Source organism: Alligator sinensis, unplaced genomic scaffold, assembly GCF_000455745.1.
Source record: "Alligator sinensis unplaced genomic scaffold, ASM45574v1 scaffold366_1, whole genome shotgun sequence".
Classification (NCBI taxonomy): domain Eukaryota; kingdom Metazoa; phylum Chordata; order Crocodylia; family Alligatoridae; genus Alligator; species Alligator sinensis.
Genome location: NW_005841851.1, coordinates 5078815 through 5106303, shown reverse-complemented (window position 1 = coordinate 5106303; position 27489 = coordinate 5078815). Strand labels below are relative to the sequence as shown.

Here is a 27489-nt window from a genome sequence, read left to right as displayed (position 1 = left end):
CCTGCTTATGCAGGGGGTCGGACTCGATGATCTATTGAGGTCCCTTCCGACCCTAACATCTATGAATCTATGAATCTAAAGAAATCCTGGGGCCTATGAGCAAAAGCACTAGAAGCCTGGAGCTCTCAGCAGAGACTCAAGTAGGATATGAAGGGTCTTCGTTTTGAAGGCACTCAGCCTGTGTGGAACTTGGCTTTTAAAAAAAAGGCAGAGCCAAGCTTTCACATGTCCTCCTCCTCCTCACACAGCAAGTGGAGGAAATGAAAACTGCTTATTCCTCTGATGCTCAACACCTCTTGTCATTGCTTTGAGTTCAGCTGTCCCTTGTGGACAGGGCCACCTCTTCACTACTACAGGAAGACAAACAGGGAAACAGGCACATGGACATCCTTTTCCCAATCCTTTACTGATGTCTGGAGCAATGAATAGGTTGGGATCTCTCTTCTTTTCTTCCAAAGGAAGGGTACTGATGTGAGATGTTACAATGTAACAGTTTCTGCCTGATTCTTTAGCCATGCCACTCCAACTTTAGCCCAGTTTAACTCAGGGCCGTAGCTAAAGCAATATATCTCATTTGTATCACTACAGCTGCTGACAGATGTGGAGGGGAAAAAAAACAATGCTTTACCAGAAAAGGAAGAGTATTAGTTTGACCCGGCTCCCCAGCATCCATGTAGATTGAATGCTTCAGCAGGGATTTTTGGCACTTTTATCTAAGAGCTGACTCAATCAACTATTAGATAAAAGTCCCCAAAAGCCCCGCTGAAGCATTCAATCTATCCAGATGCTGGGTGAACCAGGTCAAACTAATGCAGTGCCTCTTCTGGCATTTTCTGCAGAGCTGCTGCCCAGCCAGTCAGTCCCTAGGCTGTACTGGTGCATGGGATTGTTCCATCCTAAGTGCAGGACTTTGCACTTCTCCTTATTGAACCTCATGAGATTTCCTTTGGTCCAATCCTCCAATTTATCTAGATCTCTCTGATCTGAACCCTACAATCCAGTTTGACATTAGACCCCATTTACACAGGAGTCTTACCTGAAGAGATAGGTGTGGGCCAGGCAAGCAACAAAAGCTGTTTTCAAACAAGAAACAGAAGGTGTGGTTCTGGGAAATGTCTGTGCTGCCTCCATAGCACAGGCCCCTGCTTGAGGGGTGGGAACTGGGGTGTGGAGTTGAGTAGTTGCACCCATGCCCACTGATGCCTGCTTTCTCTGATACCTTCAACAGCACTGGTGGAGTCCGTCTTGTTCCATTGCCCAGTGCTTTTCAGCAGCCTGCTATCCAGGCACCACAGCTCTGGGCTTGGGACACTGCTTCCCCTCTGAACTTGTGGGGCACAGCTACACTTTGGCCCACAGCATTAAGGTGTAGACGTGTGATGCCTTGGCTATGGCATGGATCTGAGCTGCCAATGGCCAAGATCCTTCCTGTTGAGGAATGCATCAGGGTGACATGGGGTGTCTGCTCTGTTATTTTAAATGCAGGATGCCCTGAAGGGAAGTTTGGTGTTAACTGTTTGCAGTCCTGCTCCTGCGGGGGTTCTCCTTGTGATCAAGCCACTGGGAAGTGCCGCTGCCTGCCTGGCAAGACAGGACATGACTGTGGCAGAGGTAAGAAAACTACGGGAAAGAGAGAAAGTCAAGACAGGCTTTTATTTTTGTTACATTCTAATGCTAATCTCTTCCAGCAGCTTCTTTTCCATGGAAGTCATACTCACACTCTGCATCTTTATTTCAGGGTACAAGATATAGGCAGTTCAAACCAGCAACCCCAGATCCCTCACTGAAACTGAATAAAGTGTAAAACATTTCTTAAGGGGCTGAGATGTGATTTGGGTTTCTAGCTGTCGCACTGTAGGCTTTCAGTGACACAGCAAAGGAGTTTTTTCTATTTCAGGCATGTATTTTTTATTGCTCTCACCATCTAACCCTTTAAGTGCTGAAAAACCAAAGACCCCCCCGGTGAAAAGAAAGCTAAAGGTTTACATTTTTGTGGGATATTACAGCAGCTGGGAGAGATTAGTCATGCTTAAATCTCTTACTGCTCAGTCGAGCTCTTGGATGTAAGGAGCATGCAGGAATGTAGAACACTTTATATATGTTTTGAATGTGGCTACCTTCAGCCATCAGAGGGACTTGGGATCTATTGGGCAAAGACATTTGTCCCAGCATGAGCGCTTCTCAGCTTTTTGGAAGGGATTGCACATTCCAGAAATTCTGAGCAAAGTGTTTTGTCTAGCAGTGCACATGCGTGAATGGAGATCATTTGCCAAAAACATTGTTCCTTACCAAGGAGCAGTTCAGACCTTACCAGCATGAGTTAAGAGCCAGAGCCAAGAGAGCATATTGGAGTGAAATCAGAATAGCACTCAGGTATCTATCATTTGCTCCTGAGAAGAATCCACTATGGTCTGGATGTCATCAGGCAGGTTGCACCACTCCCATTGTCTACTGGAGTCCCTTACATCTCCAGTTGGTTCCTGTGGCCCTATGCGTGACCCTTGTCTTTCCTTGTGGTCTAGCACAATCCTACAGCTTGCTAGCTCCCCACACTGCCCTCCTCAGGACTGACTCCTCAACTTAAATAGTTGGAGAACGATTTTTAAGCAAGCAAGTTTTTGAACCCGAAAGCTTGCTTAAAAATTGTTCTCCAACGATTTAAATTGGTCTAATAAAAGATATCAGATTCACCCAAAGAACCTTCTTGTCTGCCTATGTCCTTAGACCAACACGGCTGCAACCTACACCCCTATATCTCTCCCAAAGCCTTCTCAGGGCTCCTTTCCCAGACTTTGTAGTGCTCAGAAGCTTTATGGACCAGCTTTGCCCAAACTTACCAGGGCCTCTGGCTTTACCTCCCAGACCTGGCAGGCTTCTTTCCAGGACCAGTCTGGTAGGCTTTTCTCTACTCGGACACATCCCTGCCTTCTGCTGAGAGCTGTCCAACACTAGTTCTTCCCTCCTTGCTTGCTTGAGCCTACCTGAGTTGCCATCTCTATCCTGCCTCTCAGAAAGCTCTGGAGGTGAGTGGAACCGAAAGGGTATGGCCTCCTGCCCTTAAAAGGACATGCAGCCCTCAGGTCTCTTACCCTCCCTGGAGGCTTAGGAGTGCAAGTTTTGTATAAAGTGTGCAAGAAAGTGAATGTATTTCAGTGCACAAGAAAAGGAAGTGTTTAGCTGCCCATTTGTACAGTGATGCACTTTTACAGTCCCTGTTGGCCTCAGAGAATGGATAGTAGTCAGCATCCTGCAGAAAGTGCTCACAGAAAGGCCCTGACAAGGTCAAGAAGCACAGACCCTGCTTATGGTTTGTCCATTGAGTGTTTGATGCTGTGCTTCAGTTGCCTGGTGGTTACAGGCCCAGCTGCTGCATCATTAGTGTTCACTACCAGAGATGCAGCACGGTAGAGTGACATCTCCAAGATGCTGGAGCAGATCCTGTTCTACGTTAGTGGATGTGGCTGGAATCAGTCACTGTGCAGTCTCTGGCAAATCCCCCTGCATTCCCTCTGCTCTTTCTGAAGAGGCACTGTGTGAGATTCATGGCTTGGTGGAGCTGTGAGAGTAAGATCTGCATGTGCTGTAAAATGTTCTGTTCCTGTCTAGTATGAGAAGCAGTTCAAGGAAACTTGGGTCAAGAAAACAGGCTGGAAGTGCCCAATGCATGTACTGAACAAAGTAAACTCAGGAAGTCAGCTCAGGAATTGATTAGTGTTTCGTACGGTGCTGTGTGGGAGGTCATGTCACCAAGCATTTTGGAGACAATGCATGTCTCTCTAATCCCAGTGTGGAATGGTTTGGCCTCCCTGATGCTACAGGAACAGAGAGAATGTTTTTGGCCAAGACGGGAGCAGCATTCCAGACAGATGGGAACAGCCCAGAATAATGGTATTTGTAGAGACTCCACTGTCATAAATGTAGCTGACCCCAGCAGCTCTGATGGGTGCACTCACTTCCCAGCTCCACATGCTGGAAAGGAGGCAACTCCAGATCATAAGAGCACAAGCTTCACTTAAGTCATAATAACACAATCAAAGAGACTCCCCAGGCCCTTTAAATAGTGCCATGGCAGGGTACACAAGGTGTGCAAGCACCCCGGGGCTGGAATATCTGGAAGAACACGCTCAAATCAAACAGGCATATTTTCCAGCACGTGTTTTGTTGCAGTCACATTGTTCAAATCCCTGGAAGGAGTGCATCAGGAGGGAGAAGAGGCCTTCTCAGGTTAGCTCTGAGAGTTTAACACTGCCATTCGCTTGTTATACATTTCCCTTCCTCCCTTAGCCTAAGATGTTGCTGAGCTCTGGGTGCAGAAGCAGAAAGCCTCGTATGCAGCCTCATCTTCTTAGGTGCTGGTGCTTTGTCATTACTTGCCTGTGGATTCAAGTTTCCTGAGAATTCTGGGATCCAAAGGAAAAGCTTGGAAGTGAAAAACAACAAAGCACTATGAAGTGGCCAGTATCACTGAAAGCAAATGAGTTTGAAGGGCCTCCCCAGGCACCTGGGAGAGAGGAAAGGGGGGAAAAGCCCTCATGTTTTAAAACTTCCCTTTGTAGAGCTGCTGTATCACCTGCTTGCATCCTTGGAAGTTTTCAGGACCTGTCTAGACAAAGCTTTGGCTGGGATGATCTAGTTGGGGATGGTTCTGCTTTGAGCAGGGGGTTAAACTGGATGGCTTCCTGAAGTCCCTTCCAGTCCTAATTTTCTATGATTCTGTGATTTGCAGCTATCATTTCTGAGTACTGGTATGATGAGCAGCTGTAGCAGCTGGAAGAAGAAGTGGCAAAACAGGCTGAACAAGGGCCCTGAGCAACTTTCTTGTGACAAAGGGTGCCCATCCTAGTTGCTTTTAGTGACCACCCCTACTGGGACCCTCAGCAGTTCTCTGGAAGTGGCCTGTGCAGAGAAATGCAACAGCTCTGTGAATCCCCAGCATGCTTCAGCTCTGGGGCTGCCAAGCTTCCACCCATCACTTGCACCTTGTGCCCTGTGAGTTGTACACAAATGCTGGCTTGACTTCCTTTTTGCTTCTTTATGTGTGTTTCAGTCTGCCCTGATGGCCACTGGGGAGTTGGCTGCCAGGAGATCTGCCCTGAGTGTGAAAACAGTGCCAGCTGTGACCCTGCCACTGGAGCCTGCCTGTGCCCACCTGGATATAGGGGCAGCCGCTGTCAAGACAGTAAGTGCTGTCAGTCCATCCATGTTCTTAGCATGTCCTGGTGAATGAGCTGCACTGGAGTGGACTAGGAATTGTATGACCTAGGCCGGGAGGAGCCAATACAGTGATCTGTTGCTACTGCACTTTGTACTGAACATGCCAGGGGTGCAAAGCATGCCTGAATAGCCTCATATCTCCTTCCCTGGTCTCCTCCAGTCCTACACATCTTTGATTCTACAAGATACCAGAGGTGTCTTAATCACATCTGGAAACTAAGGCACAAAGGGGTCGTGCATTTGGCCCAGCATCACACAGTGAGTCAGTTTCTGGGCCCCATTGATCGGCTCAGAGAGCTGCTTTGCAATGTGGTTACCACCTTGATCAAAAAGCTTAAATGCCCACGGGTGAGCAGCTTAATCTTTTTTATTGTCCAGCCTATTAGACCTGCTGATGCCAGAGAGAATGCTGACCTTATGCCCTGTTGGCCCAGGAGGGAGCCCCTAGGCTTGGGCAGGCAGGGTTTGGGAAGTAGACAGTCGCAGCAAATGCCAGTGCGTGTGTTCCAGAACCCCCTTGGGAATAAGTGTGTGTAACACGTAAGCCCCACACCGTTGCTATAGCAGCAGCTTGCATGTATCGTATTTCTGCCCTTGCAGTGTGTCCGGCTGGCTGGTTTGGACAGGGCTGCCAGATGAGATGCAGCTGTGGGAACGACGGTCACTGCCACCCCACGACAGGGAAATGCAGCTGTGCCCCAGGCTGGACTGGGTATAATTGTAGAAGAGGTACCGTACCCTCTATGTCTTGTGGCCTGTTGCAAAGACAGCTGCAAACTGCTTTATGCATCAAGCTGTCTGCAGCTAATCACCCTTCACCTTCATTTGTCTTGTCTGTGCTGTGCCTCTGCCAGGGAATGTCCCTTTGAGCCTCTCACCTCTTGTACCTGTAAGCCTATCCCTGCTTATCCACATCCCCTTCATCCCCCTTTCTGAGTAGGGTGCAGTTTGTGTTCTGGACCCTGTCAAAATGCTGTTGGGCAGTGTCTTCTTAATGCACCACCTATGCTCTTTAGACCTTCCCACAGTCTGAGGACTCTGTCCAGGGATCTTCACTGATGGGACTGCAGACATGAGAGAAGACCCCCCTTCCCCACCTTATCCCCAGACCCCACAGTCCTTGTCCATGAGGGAAGTGAAGTGAAGGGTACTGCCATGAGGATGTGTCCTTTCCTCTGTTTCAGCCTGTGATGCTGGCCACTGGGGCCTGGACTGTGCCAACACTTGCAACTGCAGCAACAGTGATGGGAGCTGCAATCTGGTGACAGGGCAGTGTATCTGTGAAGCTGGCTACATGGGCCCCCACTGTGACCAGAGTGAGTGTTATCCCTAGGCCATTCTAGTAATTGCCAGAGAGGCAGGAGCTTTAAGCCATTGTATTATTGTTCTCTGGTAGGAGGAGGAGACAGTAGAGACTGGGTACTGAAGGCCTTTGCTTCTCTACTGCACTGAAAGTGGAGAGAGTAGCAAGCCAAGCTGACGGCACTTTGTTCTTTTTCTGTGCCCAGCCTTCTCCCTAATCCTTGTGGATGGTGCTAGTGGTAGTGGATGGTGTGGGGATGCAGATACCTGTTCCCCAAGGGGTGAGCCAGAGACCACCAGTTGGTTTCAAACAAGCAGCTCTCACAGCAGGCAACTTCCATGTACAGTCACTTTGCCAAGGCTGGAGCCAACAGTCTAATAGCTGTGATGGGAAGGGCACTGGCCAACTCTGGTTGTTTTATATTTCCTAGAGTGTCCTGAAGGATGGTTTGGGTTGAACTGTCAACACCGCTGCCAGTGCGACAATGGAGCCATGTGTGACCATGTCAGCGGGGCATGTACATGCAGCCCTGGCTGGAGAGGCACCTTTTGTGAGCACGGTAAGAACCTTTGGTTTGCTTGAGAAACACTCGAATAAACACATTCAGTCCTGAGCTGAGCGAGACACGAGGAGGAGTTTTCAGTTCAGCGTAAGATTTTACTGCCAGCCTCTAAGTTTGAGTTTGACAGCAGGTATTGCATCAGACCCTCCTGAGTGAAAACCATGCGAGGATGCCCTGCTATCCTTACAGCAGGGATGCCAAGTGCCAGCTGCTGCCTTGGCTGTAGATTTATGGCAGACACCATAGGAGAAGGAAATGAGTGCCTTTTTGTGCTCTGAGCCTGCCAACAGTCACACAGTCCTGGGAGGCAAAAGATGAGCCTGTTTCTCAGCCAGAGGTAAGAAGCCACTAAAGCCTTAGACTTGGCTGTGTTCCCATGCCAACTGGAGCCCTTCGTGTCTGGCAGAAAGGCGGAAGGAGGGTATGTGAAGTTTTTAGGAAATGCAAAATGTATCCTACCAGTGAACCCTGAAGTCAGGGTTTGCTGTACAGGTGGGTCAAACCGTAGAGCTGAATGCATGAGAACAAGCATTCCCCCAGCTCTGCAAATGAGGATAATAACATTGTAGACCCTCATGTTTACATGATGGCTTCCTGCCAAGGACTTCCAGGGTCCCCAGAAGCAAGAGGCCTCACCCCTTCACAGGGTGCTATCTGCTGTATATCAGTGGGAGAACTGAGGCACAGAGCGGGTGAATGGCTCCTCCCAGCTGACAAATGGGTAAATCCCCCCTGTGCAAAGAGGCAGCACAGGTCTTGGTCTCATGATAAACCCAAAGGGGTTAATAGGTCTCACATTGCCCACAGGCAGAGAGACAGTCAGAGCAAGGGTGGCCAACCCACAGCATAAGTGCCACAAGTGGCTTGGGCAGCCTCAGCATGTGGCATGCAGCAGATTGGGGAGGGGACAGGCAGCACAACAGTAGACAGGCAAGAAGCAGAAAACAGAGCAGAAAATCGAGCAGGGAGTACAGGGAAGGAAGCAGAAAGCCAAACAGTAGATTGGGCAGGGGAAGGGGAGTGAAGTGGCACTTGGGGAGGGTGCAGCAGAGCTAATTTGTGGCATGCCTGCCCAGGAAGGTTGGCCTCCACTGAGTTAGAGGAAGGAGCAGAGCCCAGGCTCCTGGTCCCATGCTCAGACCAGTCAGAAGTGCTTCATTCTCCAGGATACACATGGGTTAGCTGGCATGGGTTCCTAGTAATATAAGGAAACTAATCTTGCTTCCTAGAGCAGTTCATGCATAACATATGACTCCCAGAAATGCTACAAACCCCAGAAATCAGGACTGCACTAGCAGACTGAGCTGTTCTGTGCTCTGGCCCTTGCCCTGGGACCTGCCCAGCCCTGTTGTACAGACTGACATTCATGCAAACTTTCAGGGTATTTCTTTTTCTGCAGCCTGCCCTGATGGGTTTTACGGACTTGAGTGTCAGGAAACCTGCCCGTGTCTGAATGGAGCCCACTGTGATCACGTGACAGGGCGCTGCACTTGTCCAGCAGGCTGGCTCGGCCTGAGCTGTAACCAGAGTAAGTCCAAGGTTATGCACATCAGCTTTTACAATTTAACTGTTATGTCTACACACTTCTCTAGCAAATAAAACGGGGTATAACATGGCTGTGGTTTTGGTCACACTTGTGTCACTACAGAAGCATGAAGACACAAGTTCCTAAAAGCAGCTTACATTGGTGTCATATAGCTGTTACATGTGTCTGTACCCCAGGCTAGGGGCTTAGCCCAGCTTTCCTCGCTTTCCAGTTATTCAGGCTTGAGACTGACAACACACTGAGAGGCAGCAGGTAGGGTTATAGACTCTGTGTGTGTGTGTGTGTGTGTGTGTGTGTGACAGAGAAACCCATATGAGATTGAAACTGCTGGGGAAATTTACACTGGCTAATGGTAATTGCTCCACCTGGATTTTGCCCAGGAAGGAGTTGTCACTGCACGAGCATGTTTCAAACCTTTTCATGAAGCACCAGCAGCTTGTTAACCACTTACTCTAGGAGAACAAACACTGGGGAGCAAAAAATACAGGGCTGTTTGTCTGTGACACACAAAGTGTTGCTGTTGCCTTCCCATCAGTAAGTGCTGTCACTCGTGCCAAAGTAATCAAGAGCTTGACATAAATCTTGAAGTAATGAAATCTTTTATTCTCAATGCGCTGCCTAAGCAGCAGTGGGAAGAGGGGGTCTCAGGGGTAGCTTGGGAGCAGATATCGGCCACCAAGCTCTCTCTCTGGATCACTTGCTTACGTTTGCAGTGTCTGCTTGACGTTTTCATCAGACTTTTCCTATTTTGATCACTTCTCTCCATTCTTATTTTTATGCTTTCTGATGTAATGCCAAGAACAGCTGTGCCAGCTGGGGAGTGGGAGCCCTGTCACCCTGAGAATTCCTATGTCCCAAGCCCAGGGAATCCTTGGAAGTGCGTGTGCGGGCCGGGAGTGGTCCGAGGCTTTCAGGGGCGCGCGGCGGGCTGTGGCCGGGAGCCCGCAACAGTAGTGCGGGGACTCTGGCACGACGAACTAGAATTAGGCACGGACTCGTAGTGGTTGATTAAAGATTGTTTTACTTACACCGTAGGTGGTCGCGGTGCAGGCAGGAAAAACTTTCTTGAGTTGCAGTTACAGACAAACACAAGTGGAGTTTGCTAGGCTCCGCCGAAGACACACGCACGGAGTTTGCTAGGCTCCACAAAACAAACACAACAGAGCTCTGGATACCCTTGACGAGCACGCAAAACCGTAGATACGTCTTAAGAATTTAACGAACGAGATGGGAAGAGGTTGGTGGTTGATCAGCCGCCGAACTCCTCTGAGACACGCACAAAGTTTCTATTACTCTGCCGTGTGCTCAGAGTCCCCACAAGATGGTTGTGGAGTCCTCTACAACTTGGGCGGAAACTGCTCAAACCTCTTATATGACTAGCAAGCTAATCGCTAGCCGCCACGTGGGAATAATTTAGAAACAGCCAATAGTGGGAAACAAATTTACATACGGGTGGCGGGAACTCCTCTGCACCGGGGTTTTCTCTCTGCAGCTGAGAATTGCACTGTGCAAAGAAAGCTCCATGTGGCGGGAAATAATTCTGCAGTGCCGAAGCGCACACACAATCATTGGGTCATGACAGTGCGGAATTAGCTTTTCTCATTTTTGACATATGTTTTTACATTTGCCTTTTACTGCCAGGCTCCAGCCAGCACTGGAGATGTGAGTGTCAAGATGGTCAGCCTTTGAGCTGCATCCAGCATGACTGCCAACAGGAAAAAGCACAAACCTCAACAGAGAATATGTTGTTGCAAGACCATTAACCAAGCCTTGGAGCCCAAAGTCCTTTAGCAGCACTTTGGCCCTGGAGTGGAATTGTGTTTATCTGAAGCAGGCTCTCAGTCGCAGGGTGTCTTTTGGCAAATGATGTCTGCTTAACTCCAAACATTTTGAATGGCTCTATTTAGGAGCCCAGAATTGCACATAGCAATAGGGTTTGGGGATATCAGTCAAAACAGCTTCCTGATAGATTAGATAACTTGAAAAAATATGAGGGGAAAATAAAATCTGTAGATATAAGCTACAGCCACATGATAAAACAAGGTTGTTATTTTCCCATAATACCATATAAAGTAGTTATCTCACTCTCTCTCCCTCCATCACTCACACATGAATCCACAGACTTGAATGGGCTCTCTCACTGGCCACTAGCCAGCCCTCTTCATAACGTCTTTGTTGGTGTGCTTACTGGTACTTCTCCATACCAACTGCATTCCTGAATCCCAAGAAAAACTCCGGATTGTATAACTAATGCCTGTGGCCCAATTGCTATGCTTGTGTCTGCTTCCCTGCAGCCTGTCAGGATAACAGATATGGGGAGAACTGCAGTCAGTTATGCAGCTGCTTCAACAATGCTTCCTGCGACCCCATGAGTGGGCAGTGTCTCTGTGCAGCTGGATGGACAGGAGCCACCTGCCAGCAAGGTAAGAGCAGCATACATTTGCTCTTTAATCCAGGATGTCCCTTGTTCTTGTCCTGAGGATCAAAGACTTGCCTTTGAGGAAGCAAACTCCCAAGCCCCTGTGGAATTCGTAGCGTGGGGATATCCAAGCTCCAGATCAGCCAACCACTCTGCTTGGGGTCGTAGTTTGGATCACCTTGGCAGCTGGAGGTACCAAGTGCTTAGTGAAATCACATCGGCTTGTGCAGCACGTGTCAGTCCATCCAGCTCAGTCCATCCAGCCATTAGCACTGGCTAATGGTTTTATAGCAGAACTCTATCAGACTTAGTGCTGTAGCCCACTAAGCACTCGGGCCCTATGCCAACAAAGCATGCCAGGCCAAGGCAGTAGGTCTGTGAGGCCTGTGCCTTAAGTGCTTTTTTCTGGATCAGGGCCTTGCCGGGTGAAGCACTACATAGACTTTAGGTAGTGCATGTAATCTGTTTACCAGAATGCTAGGCTGGCCACAGAGAAGCTGCTTTTCCACGTGAGTGGTGATGTACAGCCTGTGACTCTTGGATAGCAAAGTTTGTCTAGTGGCATTGTCCTGGTTTGCAAGAGCTAGATATTCTTCAGGCTGAGACGGAGGGCATCCGCTGCCCATTTAGCAGCATTTGTGAGCACAACATTCATACTACTTTTGTTTTACGTTCAATATTGCCAAGCTTTCCAGGGCACACAAGTCACGTGTATGCCTTCCATGCCATTGAGTGACTTACGCCCCTCATTCCCACCTATTCCACTAGCCTCCTCGTTTGAGTGATGGACCTCCAATAACGAGGGAGCCTCTTCCTTGACAGTTCTCATCTCTGTTAGTTTCTTCATGGCCCCTGACCGGATCTGTTAGTGCTGGTGCTAAGCCCAGCTTGGGCCTTCCCAGCTCATGTCCTTTGCACCAGAGCATAAAGTAACAAGCTGTGGACCTCACTGCAGGGTGTGGAAGGAGATGACAAACATCTCTGCTAGCAGCCCTGCCATGGCAGGAGAGTGCAGGCCAAAGGTAGCTCAGTGTCAGTGCTCTTTTCTTCCAAGTGTACTGTTATGAAAGACTCCCTCCTTAGCCTGGCCTGTGGAAAAGCCAAGCTCATAGCAGCCTCTGCTGAGTTTCATTTAGCTGGTGAGTGAATTAAAAAGCATGTTATTTAGTGACTGAGCCAAAACCACCTTCCTGGCTCCAGTCAGTTATAAATCTCCTATATTCCAACATGCTTTCAGTGCCATGTCTTTCTGAGACTCCCCAAGCTCCCTGGATGGCATGCCAGGGTTTATGTACATCCCCACCTTCACTATTCCGGGTCCCTGGTGCCATTTTGCTGAGTCCTGTCCTCCTTAATCAGAGAAGAGGTTCTCTAAAAGAAACCTGAAGGGCAGAATGGAAAGGGCAGGGTAGTCAGACTGGACTTCCAGTCAGGGTTGCATAAGAGATCCTATCTCACAGTCAAAGGGCTCCACATGGGAAAGCAATTTGAGCTTTGCTTCTGCAAAGACAGCTGGGACTACTACACCCTGTCCTTCATCCCTCAGATGTCTACTCTACCCTCTCCCCACCCTGTTCTACTGGATTACTCAAGAAGGCTCCATGTCATAGACCTGGCCAGGAAAGAACAATGATGCAAGAGTGAGCTCTCTGGCAAACACTCAGGCCACTGTCACATCCCCAATCTATACATCCAGGCCTGCTGAGCTTGGGAGATGCCCCTTTGTGTCCCGTGGCCTATCCAAGGTAGATGGGCCATGGGTACGTCTATAATTGATGGAGCTGATCCCTCCTTAGTTCCATCCTGGACTCCCTACTAGGTAAAAGGAGGCATCAAGAAGAGCTCAGGAAATCAGGGCACAAGGTGGGTAAATGAGGAGCCCTGGTAAAGCTCTCAGAGGGGGGGGAGAGCACGGGACAAATCCAGCATACATAATAACTTTCATTTCTGTGGCCTGTGCACTGCTGTGGTGTTTGCTTCCCTCCCCAGAGCAGTGCCTTTGGCATGAGGCACTTTGTCTGAAAGGCTTATGTGATAAAGTCTCCTGGTGAGGCGGCACAGTCTGGAATCTAGGACTTACTGGGTCATTTTCTTGCCACTAGCTACAGTGATTTAATTTCGCATATGGCTTCTGCCTCCCAACCCCCACATGCTGTCTGCAGGTTTGACCGTTTACACTGAAACACCAGTACCGACATCTGTTTCCTGACTTTGAGTTATGTCCTGATCTCTCCCCAGCATGCCCACAGGGTTTCTATGGAGCCAGCTGCCACCAACGTTGTCTCTGTCAGAATGGTGGGACCTGTAACCCGGTCTCGGGGCGCTGTACATGCCCTGAAGGATGGACCGGACTGGCATGTGAGCTGGGTGAGTGAGTCCCAAAGCGGAGGAGCCTGAAGTGACTCTGAACCTGCGGAGAATTGTTGCAAGCTTGTCCCATTCCCAGGAGCATTTCCTTCATTTCACTTTAGTCAAGCTCATGCCCTGAAACTGCAAGTTAAGTGGTCATTTGGCAGCAGGAAATGGCAAGCAGCTTTGTGGGCTTTCAGGGAATGTGGTCTGAGCTGTGCCTGCCTTAAAATGTCACAAAGATGGGAGTGAATTCCACATTTCCAGTGAAAAAGCAAAAATACACAGTTCTGGCACCTTTTGAACTATGTAGCCAATGGTTTTGATGCTGGAGTGTGCAGGACCTGCCACAACCAACCCAAATGAGCCCTTAAGGGTTTGTGGTTTCTGTGGCCTAGACCATACTGAAACTGCACCCGAGAGCAGAGCAGCCTGTGGAGCTAGAGCTTCATGGGCCAGTGGCTTCAAGTCGTACAGCCACCTGGTAATAAGAGTAGACTCCATAGTGGATAAAGCCACACTTTCCCTTTCCTTTCTTTTCCTTTCCTTCTCTGAAGAGTAGTTGCTTGTTGGCATATGTGAGTTATGTCCCTGTCACGCTCTGTTTCTAATGCCATCTCTGTCATTTCTCTGCCTTCCCCCAGATTGTGCCCAAGGGCAGTACGGGATGGATTGCCGGCAGAGCTGTGAGTGCCACAATGGGGGGCTGTGTGACCGTCAGACAGGCCACTGCTTCTGCCAGGCTGGCTGGACCGGTGCCAAGTGTGAGAGCCGTAAGTGCAAGATAGCTTTTGCTTATGGGCCTGGTCCCCTAGACCAGAGTGAGCTGTTCATGCTGAACAAGCCCCAGATGCCACACAGAGCCTTTCCAAGAGTCAGGAAAGACTAAGTAACTGTTTTAAGAAAACACAAAGCTGCTTTGCTATACAAAGTCAGCACAAGGCCTTCCTGCCTAATGTAGCACATACTTTCCATCGTGCGCTCATTCTAGGTGCCAGGAAATTTTTGAGTAAACAAAAGGCTCCAGCTTTGGCTTGCAGAGCTCTAGGGGAAACTTGTAGGTGCCATAGGTTTATCTGCATAGACTTGTTTTGCTTTGCTGTGCTCTTCGCTACCCTTCGAACCTGAACAGAACCAAAGTGCTGGGCATGTTCTCAGCACTGTGCAGCTCAGCTCCTTCCTTACACACTTACTGCATGAATGTGTAACCTGTTCCTACTCAAGTCACTGACAAAATGGCAGGAGAGTAACAGGCCTGTGGGTTGTCTGGGGCCATAGGCCATGCCCCAGCTCCTGTATGAGCTGTGGGCAGCCTAGAAAAAGGGGCAGAGCAGACAAGCTGCAGGAAGACTTCCCCTTAACCCCCGAATGGAATAGCTGTTGGCACTCTAGCTTTACCTACTCTCCCCCACCCGCCACTTCTGTGTCTCTCTGCTTCTGGCACCAGTGCATAGGCCCTAAATGCTTGGCAAGAATTCAAAGCCTCAGCCAGTAATTAGGTCTGGTGTTTTGCAGGCTCTTGTACTCACCTTATCTTCCGCTGTAATAAATACCCTGGCAATCCCTTTGCAATGAGGTCGTGTTGAAAGGGCTGCTGGTTTTAGAAAGGGGAGCCTCAGGGGTTGGATCATGTACCAGAAAATCCACCCCCAGTTTCTTCCCCTTTCAAGGGGTCTTGGCAGCTCTCCATCCCCCCCTCAGCAGCATTCTGAGGATAAGCCCTGGCACTTCCAAGGCGGGAGGGAAATGTTTGGGTCTGAGCTCTTGCTGGCATTATGGGTATGTTGTTGCATTTGTTCCCTGGGTTGCTAGCAAGGAGCAGGCTGTGACTTGTAGCGTGACATCACTGGAACATTTCTCCATGTGGGACTAAGGTCAGGTGGCTCTTAAGAGCTGTTGGGCCTTTGCCAAGCTGGGAAACCTTGTCTGTCTCCTCTTGTGGGTGTGCCGCTGCTTTCATCAACATCCTGCTCTGCAGTGGTAGGCATCCTGAGCTACCTTTAATCCAGCAAGCACTGATAACCGTGGCAGCAAAGATGGGTTGGAGGGGCCATCCGTGCAAGCTGTACAAGGCAGTGGAACTAAGTGCACACAATAGGTGTGTACTTAGCTTGTTGGTCCATGCTGAAGTCTGTGGCCACCTTGTCTCAGCTGCTGGAGTTACCCAGGTAAGCTAGATTAAAGCCAACACAGGCATGGCTGTCCATGCTGCAGTCACACTTTCATCTGCGGTATGCCTGAGACATTTATACCAGGCATTTCTCCTTCTAGGAAATGGAGACCTGTTCCCTCTCAGCATCCCTTTGCACAGAAGCCCTTTCCAGGTCTCTGCTTTTTGTCTCTGAACCCTTTTGGTGCCACTTTACTTTTGTTAAAGAAGAAGTGAACACAGCTTTCCCGTTCCAGGCACCTCTTTGCTCTAAGCAGGGCAGTTTGGAGCAATTTCTGACTTTAGCAAAAACAGGATGCATCCTCATGAGGTAGCCAAACTGAATGCTAAAGGAAACAGTAAGGGTTTTGGATCCCAGTTGGACCCAAGCCTTCAGGAGCTCTTCAGCCATCTCCTAATGGAGTATTGAATGCTCTGCTGAGTGGAATTGTGCTCATCTCCTTAGCTGAAAGATTGAGCCAATGTATGTCAGGGCCAAGCCTGAGTTTGAATGTTGCCTGTTAAATTTATTTCAGGTTTTTTCCAGGCCTGGATGTGGTATTCTGATGGAAATCACAACTGGCAGTGCCAGGGTATTGTTCTACTTATCCTTCCTGTTAGTGCACAAGAAAACTATCTGCAGAAGCAAGCTCTCAGCACAAGATTTAAAAGGCTTGCACTGTTCTGTAGCCAGCCTGTTTGTTACCTTCTTGTGCTTGCATTGGCTCTTAGCCATCTGGTTCTTCTGTATGAAGAGAAAAGCAGATAATGAGATCTTTGCCATATAGAGGTTTGAGTGGGCTTGGCATGCCCTCAATGCAACCTTAAATACTGTAACATGAACCGCACAGCTCACTTTAGGAGCCACCATTTTGGGGAGCTGGCAGGCACCCTGATTGTAGCTGAGCCTCCGAGTGCATTTCACCCCCTGCCTGGGTCCTGGCACAGCGCTATCAATCAAGAATGGTGTTCACAGAACCTTTCACAGGTCAAGTCACTCCTTTTCATAGGGTAAGTCTGAGCAATGGGTCACTCAAACTGGAGCAGTAATTTGCAGTGAAACTATTCAAGACTTTCTCTGCTTCTCTGAAGGCAGAGTTTCCTACATGCCAGTGAATTTCAGCCTACACAGTCATTCCAATTTAAAACCCCAGCAGTTTCCATCTGCTGCTACCCTATTCCGTTCTTGACAAAGTTCAGAATCCCTCACTTGGCTTCTTTTTAGGGCCATGTTTTTAGAAAGCACAGATGTTGAAAGATACGTGCAAAATGTGCATAATGATGTGCCCTGTTTATGCCTCATTACAGCCACTGCATGGGCAAAACTAACCTATTGTCATTTGCATGTGTAGGTGCTGAACTCAGCCAGGGTAATTGCATGTTGAGTGTACAGTTATACATTTGGGCAATGAATCTCTAAAATTCAAGCAACATGCGTGGCATCTGCTGTAAGAACCAACTTCTTCCTTCTTCCCTGACAGCAGCAGGAACAGGAAAGCTGGACATTGTAGCCCTTGTTGCTAAAGAGCCCTCATTGTAATGAGGCTATCCTGGCATCCAACTTTTGCTAACTAGTGCAAAGGAATAACACTTCCAAAAACATTTAGCAGTGCTAGAGAGGGTGACTTTTACGCCAAACGAGCCACGGAGGACTGTTTATGCAGAAACAGCATGCTTTGCTTACAGCTTCCTTTTTCCCCGACTTCCTGCCTGAATAAGCTCTTTCCTCCCTTGTTGGTGTTGCTATATCTTGTGGGGAGCATTGTGATGCTACAGGGAATCTCAGCAGATGATCCATGGTTTGCTTCTCCTGACAAACACATTGGTTGGTTACATAGAGGCCCCTCGATTTCATGAGAAAGTTGCATCTTCTGAGACCCACTCTCAGTCTGTTCTGGCTCTGCCACGTATGCCATTTGTACTTGGAGTCGGATCCTAACTCCTCACTCAGAGTAATTCCTCACCAGCTCTATTCAACAGCTTTATTGCCTAGTCTATCTTATTGTTTTTGCCAGAGGGTAGTTCTGGCTGATTCTGGTGATGTGGTCAATGGTGCGGTAGAGGACAAAAACGTATTTCTCGATGAGAGATGACGGTGCACTGGTTCATGTCCATATAATGGGTGGTGGTCATCTGACTCTTGTACCTGCCAGTCAGTGTTGCCTGCTACTTTCCTCCTGATATAAGGGAGTGCTATGCCAGATAGTGCGTAGAGGCAGGGAACAGGGGTGGGTTTTAAGCAGCCTGTTATAATTGTACATGTATCACTGAGGGTGGTGTCAGTGTGTTTACTGTGACTTGAGTGTCCCCAGGTGGCATAGGTATATTCAGCCACAGAGAAACAAAGAGCTACGGCAGTGGTGCATAGGGTGGATGGATGTGCTCCCCACTTGGAATTTGCAAGCTTACGCAGAATGTTGCTTCATGTGTTGACCTTAGCTTTGATATTTAATATATGCTTTTTTATAGCAAGGTATATGGTCCAGTGTTACCCTGAAGTAGACGAGGTTTTTTGATGTTCAAGACTCTGGTCACCCCAGGTGACGTTTAGGTGTCATTCCTCATCCTGGTTTCTCAGATGGAAAGCTGAGATTTGAGTTTTGCCAGGGTTGAGTTTGAGATAAACTGTTTAGATAATAATCTGACATCTTGTTCAGTGCCCTCTCCAGGATCTTCTCTGTGTCCTCAAAATTCTTCTTCTCTCTGGTAACGCGGAGATCGTCAGCATGGATGAAATGCTGATATTTGGCAGAAAGAGGCTGATCATTAATGTAGATGTTGAGTAAAAGTGTGACGAGCACAGTGCCTTGTGGTAAGCCATTCTTTGGGGACTGCCATCTACTTTTCTGGCCATTTAGTTCCACATAAAAGCACCTGTTCTGCAAGATGGTCTGGCTTAGATCTAAGTCGTTAGTCATAAGGCATAGTTTATGGATCATGATCTGGTGTTGGATAGTATTGTATGCAGCAGATAGGTCAACAAACTTCTGGTGGAAGGTGATCAACTTCTGTTGGAAAGCATCTTTGATATGCTGTGTGAGGGTTAGTACTTGGTCTGCACAGAATTGACTTGCTTGGTCTCATGTAAGTTTGGAATCTACCAAGGGTAAAATTCGTTGCAGGATAAGATGTTCATAGGGTTTGTAGGTGATGCTGAGGAGGGAGATCAGTCTATAACTTTTTGGTGATGAAAGGTCTTTCCCTGATTTGGGAAGAGCTATGACCCTTCCTCCATACTGATGGCATTTGTTTAGTCATCATGCATACATCGAACAGATCAAGGAGCCATTGCCTTGCAAGGGGTCCCACGTGTTGTACCAGGTCTCAGGACCAGACAGATGGGAAAGGTCTGCTTCATATCATGTACACCGTCTACTCCTGCTGCCTTCCCATGTTTCAGTAGACCTGTGCTGACTGTCAGTTCCTCCACAGTAAATGGACAGGTTAGGTCTTTATGTGGTTGCTTGTATAATGCAGCGATGGTGTTTCTTCTTCGTGAGTGCTTCCCATTATTGAACAGTTGTTGTGAAACCTGGTTGCACAGATTTAACTGTCAGATGACTGTTCAGTGGCCTGTGTGAAATGCATTTGGTCCCAATGGATATGTTCCCATTGGGACAGGTGAACAGCCATCTGGACGGTTCAGTCTGGCTCTCTAGCTGCGGGGCTCAGCCAAGAGGCCAAGCCTGGACAAGGCTGCAGAAATCAAACACTCATTCCTGAGGCACAGGCATCCTGTCACGCATATGCTGGGCAGTGCTGGGAAGCCTGGCAAGGGCTGCGTGTGGTGTTACAAGTGCCAGCCCTCCTGTTGTGGGATGAATGAAGAACCCCAGTCTCCAGAGCGGTCAGTCTGGTGCCTTTCGTCACCACGATCAGGAAGAAATAAGTGCTTGGGTTTGCTGCATTTGATCCTGTTCCCAGCATGAGAGTCGCTCTTCTCAGCCAGCTCTGCAGGCTGACAAGTCCCTTCTGAGCTGCCACAACTTCCAGTGAAACACAAAACCCGCCCCCTGACTGTAGCAAATGAAAGAGACATTAAATAAACAGGCAGTGTAGCTCATGTGGTGAGAACAAGGTTTGAATTGGCTCGGGCTGCGTCTCAGCCAGACGCGCTCGTCCTGCCGCACCTCCCTGCCCACTGACCCGTCTCCCTCCCTCCCTGAATCTCTGCAGCTTGCCCCAGAGGCACGTTTGGCGAACACTGTGAGGAGGAGTGTGATTGTGGGGATGGAGCCTCTTGCCATCCCGTCACCGGTGTTTGTGACTGTCCCAGGGGCTGGCGGGGCCAGCACTGCGAGAGAGGTGAGAGATGTTCCCTTCATTGTTAAACATTGCTGCTCAAGGGGTCTTGCCTGCTTCTGTTCTTTGTCTTGCTCAGCTGAAACACAAGAGCAGGAAAAGAATTGGGAAAACGCCTGATTTCTCTAGATTTAAAGAACAAGGGGCAGATCCTGCTCCACCTCCTCAGTGCCTAAGTGTGATGCTATTGCAGCCAGGTTCAGGATCTGGCAGATGATGACTGCCAAAGGCAGGTGGGTCTGCCTCTTCCTCACTGCCTGATGGCACTCAGTCTCAAGGCAGAGCTGATGACCTGTTACTGTCAGATGAGTTAACCAGTTTTGGACTCAAGCAAGGTGGAACAGGATTGCACTGAAGTGCCTAAGAGGTGGAATAGGATCTGGCCCTGAGTGGTGCTAGTTGGCTTTGGGGATTAGCGAGGGGTTCTCCAGGGTGGGTTTTACCGCTGAGTTGCTGTGACAAATGCAGCCCATTCTGTGATTGCTGAAGGAGTTTGAGCTCAGCACATTCCCCAGAGACCACTCCCCCCTCCCTTACTCTCCTCTGCCCACTGGGTGGTCATGGGATCTGGCAGGCACCCTAGCAGATGGGCCACAGACCCAAAGAGTCACAGCTGCCCTGCACCCCTTTGGTACATCATCCCTCCCAGTCCAGGCAGCTGGCACTGCCATTGCCCCTGCTGTCCATGCCCCTGCTTGCCTCTGGTGTCTGCGTAAGAAAGGGAAGGTGGATGGGAGATGGCTCAGAGAAGCCCTCAGATTTGGTTGCTAATGGAGGCATCCCCTTCCTACCATCCATCTCCTTGTACAGGAGCTGTCCAACTGGGGGACAGTGTGTCTCACAACATCCCACTAAAGCAGTAATGTTTTAGCCCAGGACCTTAGCATCAGCCCAGGACCTGCTGCTGCTTGTAGGTGCTAGCAAGAACATGTATGACTCCTGCTGTGACTTCTCCCCTGTCTTGCTTCCAACAGCCTGCCTGCCTGGGTCATTTGGGAAGGACTGCGCTGGCCACTGTAGCTGTCCCCCAGGAACTCCCTGCAATCACATCACTGGCCAGTGTGGCTGCCCACCAGGATTCACAGGCCATGGATGCGAGCGATGTACGGAGAAGAGAACAGTCCCACTGCAGCTCCCGGCAGGGATTGGGAGCTGGGCGGGTCAATCATTGGTTGCTGAGAAGCCAGCACCATGCTTTGCCAAAGAGCAGTATAGCCTTTCGCAGGCAGTGCATGTCTGCATGATTGTGCTACAGCAAAGGGTGCCAATGAGAAGTTCAAGGTGCCTACTCCCTCCATGGTCTTTGCAGGGGAACAGAAAAAGATGCAACTCCTGTGTGTATGAACAAGTCAGAGAGCCGGAGGCATGGAAGCACATTTTCCCGCATGTGTGTGGATATGTGATAGCAAAGGCCATCTCTGTGTCCCCAACACTGTATCCCTAGCAGCTGTGCCCATGCTCCTTCCAAAAGCAATGTTGTGTCCCATCCTGTCCTGTCCTCCCTCCCCAGAATACACTTTCCTCTGGTGGAAGAGAGGGAAGAGTGTGCTTCTTCATAATAATGCTCTGTTGTCTCTGTTCTCCTACAGCCTGTCTGCCTGGGACCTTTGGGGTGAACTGTGCTCAGGTCTGCCACTGCCCTGGTGCAAACCAGGACTGTGACCCCATCACTGGGGAGTGTGTCTGTGCTCCAGGTTATCACGGCCCCCGGTGCCAGCTCCGTGAGTTTGCTCTACATTTTGTTGGGTGCATTTTAAAAGTGAGAGATAATCTCTGCAAGGGGGCAGGGTGCCAGAGATGCTGTTGTTCTTGCTGTAATAAGGGTTCCTGGGGCAGAAGCTGGTGTCCCGGTGCCAGAAGGAAGTTCCCCATGTAGCATTCACATTGAATTAGGCAGAAGAGAGGAAACCCTCTGAAGCCATAGGTATTAGTCAAGGCTGGAACTCAGCAAAGCCTGGGGGCAACTGAGCCCAGATTTTTTTTTAAACATATCCCAGATCTTCTCATGGGAAGGTGATGCTGTCTGAGTACACGTGTCCTGATGCCTTTGACCCTCTACAGTGAAACCCAGCACTGCCCCTCAGGCTCACACCTACATACAGAGTCACGTGCATACCCTGACCTGTGCATTCTCTCTGTCTCGATCACTCAGGGGCTGTCAGTATGTTTAATCAAAAACCATTTTCAGGGACACAAGTAGCAGGCTCAAACATTTCCCAGCTGAATTGTGGGGATATCAGCATTTTCAGCAGAAGCATTTTTCCCCGTTGTTTTCCCCTAAGAGCAGAGCCCCTTGGATCAGTCTTTGTCTGCCATGGAGCAAGGTAGATGGGCCGTCACAATCTCCTTTTGCCTGCCTAGCTGGAGGCAGGACAGTGAGACATGCACACTGCTGAAGCATTGAGAAATGTCCCTGCCCATTTTATGAGCATTTTATTTTGCTCAAAACTTTACACGCAGCGATTTTTAAAAACGTATTTCCACTGCAGAAGTAACGTTTCTGTGGGAGCCCTTTTGGGACCACGGGGACCGAATTGCTTGCTTGTCGTATTTCTGTAGATTTAGCTAACCAGGGATAAAATGTGAAATGGGGCTGTTTTTAGGCAGCCAGCACCTAAGAGCTGTCAGCGCTGTCTCATGCTCTGTGCTTTGCTTTCTGTGCTAAATCTACAAGTGTAGGGAGGAGGAGGCAGCTTCAGCTGCTGTGCAAAATGATTTGTCTTTCACAACACCTACTGGTGTCCAGTGAGAGCATTTCACTCCTTTATGAACACTCTTTGGAAGACCTGGTTCCCTGAAATCCCAGCTGGCTGTTGTGCCTGAGCTTGTCCGCAGAATGTATCGATTTGTCTCACCGCGTGATTTCTGTACAGGGAACTGTCACTGTCTCGCTTCACATAACCAGGAAACTGCCTTCTCATGGTCTTGTGTCTCTGCATAGGGAAGGAAGTGTGTTGGCTGACACATTTTCCTGATTTATATTTCTTTCGACCAGCACGTCAGCTGGGCTCAGCAACTGGTAGAATAACTCTTGCACTGGCATGTGAATTGGCAGACCACATGGCCTGCCAGCTGCCTGCAAATGGACCTAAGAAATCTTGGGTCCTTTACTGGCCTAATGCTTAATAACAAAGGTTGAGAGGCCTGTGCACAGTGTACATCAGTGCTTGTGGCATCTGCTCCCCATGTCAGGGCTTTATTGCTTCCTTCCAAGCCTTGGTTCCTTTTTTCCCTTTCCTAGGGTGTTCGCCAGGATGGTACGGCTCCAACTGCGAGAGGCAGTGCCAGTGTAAGAATGAGGGTCACTGCGCAACCACCACCGGGGCCTGTCATTGTCTGGCGGGGTACATGGGAGCTGACTGCAGCATCAGTGAGTACGCAAGCAAACCTCAGACCCAGCCCTGAATCCCGGCATGAGCTGCTTGTGCAGCTGCCTTAGGAGCCAGGCTCATGTAGCCTGTGTGTACCTCAGCCCTTCACAAAACAGCAGAACTTAGGCTGCAAGGCACCACCCAAAAACCCCACAGGCAGAGCATCTCTCTTAAGCAGCAAATGGAGAGTACTGCACCAAGTATTGGCTACTGCCCAGGTGAAGGTTTTAGCATGAGCAGTGAGCACTGGCTAGATTACTCTTGTTTCAGTTTTTCCACAGTCACCAAAGAGCCTAAGAACTCTTATTCCTTGTCCTACTGCTCTACCCCCAGTCACCATCCCTGCAGGCTTAACCCTAGTCCTCCCTTTCCAGACTGTAGTCCACTTCCAGGCATGCTCTTGCATTAGAGTCACCACCTTCTAAGGCAAGTAGCTGCTCCTCTTCCCATAGGCTGCCCTGCTGGTCGCTATGGCAAGAACTGCGCGCAGCTCTGCTCCTGCGGACAAGGAGCGACCTGCCATCCTGTGACAGGCACCTGCATTTGTCCAGCAGGAAGAACTGGTCCCAGATGTGAGCAAGGTAATCGCGAGCATCTGTGCTGTTTAATAACATGTATGAGGCACAAGCTGGCTTCTCTGAAGCTCTCTCCATTCATGCAGGATGGGCTGGATCACAGCATGGGTGGATCTAAGATTTTGAAAAGGTGGGGTGCAGTTGGGGGGGTGCGTCATCACATATAACAGAGCACCCATTTTCTCTGGTTAAAAAAAACCCCTAAAAGCTTTACTAATATTCTAGGGCTGCTTGCAGACATTAAAAAAAACCAAAAACAGTGCTTTGCTTTAAATTTGGCACACTTCTGTGCCAAGCCCAGCACATGCCTAGAAGAGCAGCACATTAGTTGGACCCGGCTTGCCCCACATCTGTATAGATTGGGTGCTTTAGTGGGGCTTTTTTGGTGCTTTTATCTAATAGCTGATTGAAGGCCGTAGAAATACCCATTCTATACAGATGCCGCAGAGCTGGGTCGAAGTAACGCACTACCGCATACAGCCTAGAGGTTAGGGCTATATTATGCAGCTTAAGTGAAAAGAAAAAACTTTCATTGGAATGTGAATTCATTGGAATGTTAATTTGCTATATCATATATTATTATGAAACTACAACAAACTAGGCAAAATAATCAAAAGGTTTTTTTCATTAGTTCTGTAGTCATTAGAATTAAATGTACATCTATCTTTCAGATTCATAAGATAAAATTAAGCCTTCTTGAGCATCTTGACAGTACATCCAAGGCTTCACTGAACATTAGTTACTGAACATTATTTTTGCATCTGAGTTAATGTTCACCTGATTGACGTTTTCCATACCTGAGTTAATGTTTCTGCCTAGAGTTAAAAACAGTCTGCAGGGCTATGAAATAGGACCTACATTTCCAGGAGTAGCTAACAGACAGCAGAATTGCAGAAGATGGTATAGCTTGATTAGTGGAACCATTCAAAACCATTAAAATGGTCATTAACGCCTGTGGAATAAAGAGTTTAGAAGAAATCAGATAGATTATAATGAGCCATGAAGTTAATTGTTTCCCTCAGTGCTGCCTGACTAGAAATGCTGCTGCTGCTGCCAGGCGCTTGGCTTTAAACATTTGGGTGGACCAGGAATGAAAGGTGGTGCAACTGCACCACTCTGCGCCCTTTAGATGGCAATGTAATGCGTGGTCCCTCTCTTTCCTCTTTTTGCCTTTCCAGCCTGCCAGAAGAACCGGTATGGGGCTGGATGCAAGCAGACGTGCACCTGCCAGGGCAGAGGGATCTGTCGTGCAGCTGATGGCTCCTGCCTGTGTGGCCTGGGGCGGACCGGGATGTTTTGTGAACTTGGTAAATGCACTGGAGGTGCTTTCTCAGCCCCTGCTGAATGCCCATCTGGCGGTGGTCAAAACCGTCAAGTTTGCACGTGCAGCCAGTGGCTTGTGGTTTGTATCCATGTATAAACTGTGTACTCCACCATGCACTGCGTCATGGCATCCCACAGAGTGCGTAAGGGGGGGTGGGGCAGCCAGGGGTCACCTAGTCTGCCAGATGGGTGGGTATAAGAATCTCATTGATTCCAAAGGTCAGAAGGTTTGCCTTGAGCCTAGTGCTCATTGAGCTAGTAGGGTGAAAGCCAGCTGGGATCTGTAGCCAGTAGCACACAAAAGAGTGATATGGCAGAATCACATCCTGCCTCAGTGTGACTAGCCACCCATCACAGCTGGGACAGCCTTTGGCATGTAAGCTCAGCAAAGCTCAGGCTCCCACCTCTGGAGCTGAAGCAGGGTGCTATCTCCCTCTGCCACACTGTCTGATCTGGCAATGACACCTCTCTAAAATGTGTCCCCTCCAGAATGCGCCCCAGGGATGTATGGTGCCAATTGCCAGCTGCGCTGTGCCTGCCAGAATAACGGGACTTGCGACTCAGTGACGGGAGCCTGCCACTGCACCAGAGGATACTACGGGCACCTGTGTGAACACAGTGAGTCCAACAGAGCAGCAGAAACTGCTGCTTTGGCCATTGGGGGTGCGGGTGTTTTCTAATGACAGGTCTCAGGACCAGACAGATGGGGAAGGTCTGCTTCATATCATGACTGCCAAGCCCACAAAGCCGAGGAGTTACAGGCACCCAAATTTTTCTGTTAGTGTCCATGGGGTTCATGAAGCAGCTGCTCTGCTTTAGTTGGAGGCCAAAGCCCTAAAGCATCAGCTCATCACAAAGACTCTCTGCAGTCACCTGGATAGTTTCACATGGGAGAAGACAAGAAGGGGGGCAGTTCCCCAAAACAGTCTGATGATCTATTTGAACATGACATTTCCCAACCTAGTGCAGGTAAAATAAAGCTGCACATTTGTTTTGAGAAGCCTTGGATACCACAGGCTGCCTCTCAGTCCGGCTCTCTGTCCGCTCTGTCTACACTGTGTCCTGGTCAACTGATAACCTGACCACCTCAGCAACTCATTAAACAAAGCACCTGAAGAAAGCAGCAACATGGTCACCTTTGTGACATTAGGAAAGTTTTCTTTAATATTCTCAAGTTAGACCTTTTACACGTGGGGTGCGGACGCACATGACAATCAAACTATTTCCAGAGTGTCAATAATTGGGAAAGGAAAGGAGTGTTTTGGGTGATAGGTTAGTGGACCAACTGTATGTCTGGGATAGATATCAACAAGTTAGATAGATATATTTCAGATACCAGAGTACTGTTCCTCAGGTCTATCCCAAACACACCGTTAGTCCAAAAAAAGATGACCCACAAAAATCCTTGCTTCTCATAAATTTCCTGGACCATCACAGCTACATCACTCCAACACTGCCAAACCATGGATTGACTGGGAACTGGCCTATAATTGTCATGGGTCAGAAGCATGTGCCTGCATGCTGTCAAGGGTTTCAAGTAGATCAGTCACATTTTAGGCATGGAAGTGTGATCGATCTGCTGCCAGGAGCTGGGAGTGAGTAGCCAGCCCAGCATGCTTGCAGAGTTTTCCCAGCATTCCCCAAGGAAGACCTCGACTGGCTGGAGACCAAGGAAGAGGAAGACAATGACATCAATTGTCAGCAAGTGCAAGTTTCTGCTCCCCCTTCTCACTTCCACAGAGTCCAATAAAGAGCAAATAAAGATTTTTACCAAACTGTGGGAGCACCCTGATTAGGGGTGCCCACATGTGTTGCTGGGGAGCAGGGAAATGGGACAGCCTGACCCCTGCATCCCAGGTTCTAGTGGGTCTCAGAAGTTGCTAGAACTAAACTAACACGGCATCTTGTCAGCTCAGACCAAGCGTAGTCTATACTTACCTGGCAAGGGAAACACCGTGACCACAGAGGCGGTCTTCCTAGTTGCACCAGGGAAAACTGCTTTCCTGGCATGGGGATAGTACCTGCCAAGGTAATGTATAGTAAGCCTCCCACTTAGCTGCTGGAGTGGGAAGGTTGTGGCTTTAAGTCCACTTTACGGACGTGGGAGACTCCTCCCTGGCTTGCCCCTGGGGCCTTATGGCTGAGGGTAAGCAAAACCTGGGAGCATCTGAACCCCAAGCCTCTGGGCTAGGGCCTGCAAGTAGGATATTTCCAAAGGTTTTGGAAAGATCTAAAGCCCCAGCTGGGGGTGGAGGATTTTTGCTGGTAGTAGGGCCATTTATGGTTCTGGACTGATTTGTGGATTTGGAATTTGTTTTGGCTAATATGGCTTGGAGTACAGAAAATTTAAATTAAAAAAAACCAAACAAACACTGG

General features: G+C 49.0%; 1 protein-coding gene across 6 annotated transcripts in view; it reads left to right on the top strand.

The window, feature by feature from the left end:
• The window catches only part of MEGF6 (multiple EGF like domains 6), a 323257-nt gene that overhangs the window by 288881 nt on the left and 6887 nt on the right, over positions 1-27489 (top strand). For 5 of the 6 annotated variants that reach the window (XM_014523349.2, XM_014523344.2, XM_025212106.1 and 2 more), the window contains 16 exons: positions 1486-1611; positions 5048-5179; positions 5815-5943; positions 6399-6530; positions 6948-7076; positions 8479-8607; positions 10920-11048; positions 13283-13411; positions 14038-14166; positions 19719-19847; positions 20819-20947; positions 21434-21565; positions 23086-23214; positions 23668-23796; positions 24969-25097; positions 25603-25731. In XM_014523349.2, the coding sequence (XP_014378835.1) occupies positions 1486-1611; positions 5048-5179; positions 5815-5943; positions 6399-6530; positions 6948-7076; positions 8479-8607; positions 10920-11048; positions 13283-13411; positions 14038-14166; positions 19719-19847; positions 20819-20947; positions 21434-21565; positions 23086-23214; positions 23668-23796; positions 24969-25097; positions 25603-25731 (2070 nt within the window). The remainder of the gene's footprint in view (positions 1-1485; positions 1612-5047; positions 5180-5814; positions 5944-6398; positions 6531-6947; positions 7077-8478; positions 8608-10919; positions 11049-13282; positions 13412-14037; positions 14167-19718; positions 19848-20818; positions 20948-21433; positions 21566-23085; positions 23215-23667; positions 23797-24968; positions 25098-25602; positions 25732-27489) is intronic. The other variant, XM_025212112.1, reaches the window with a different exon arrangement.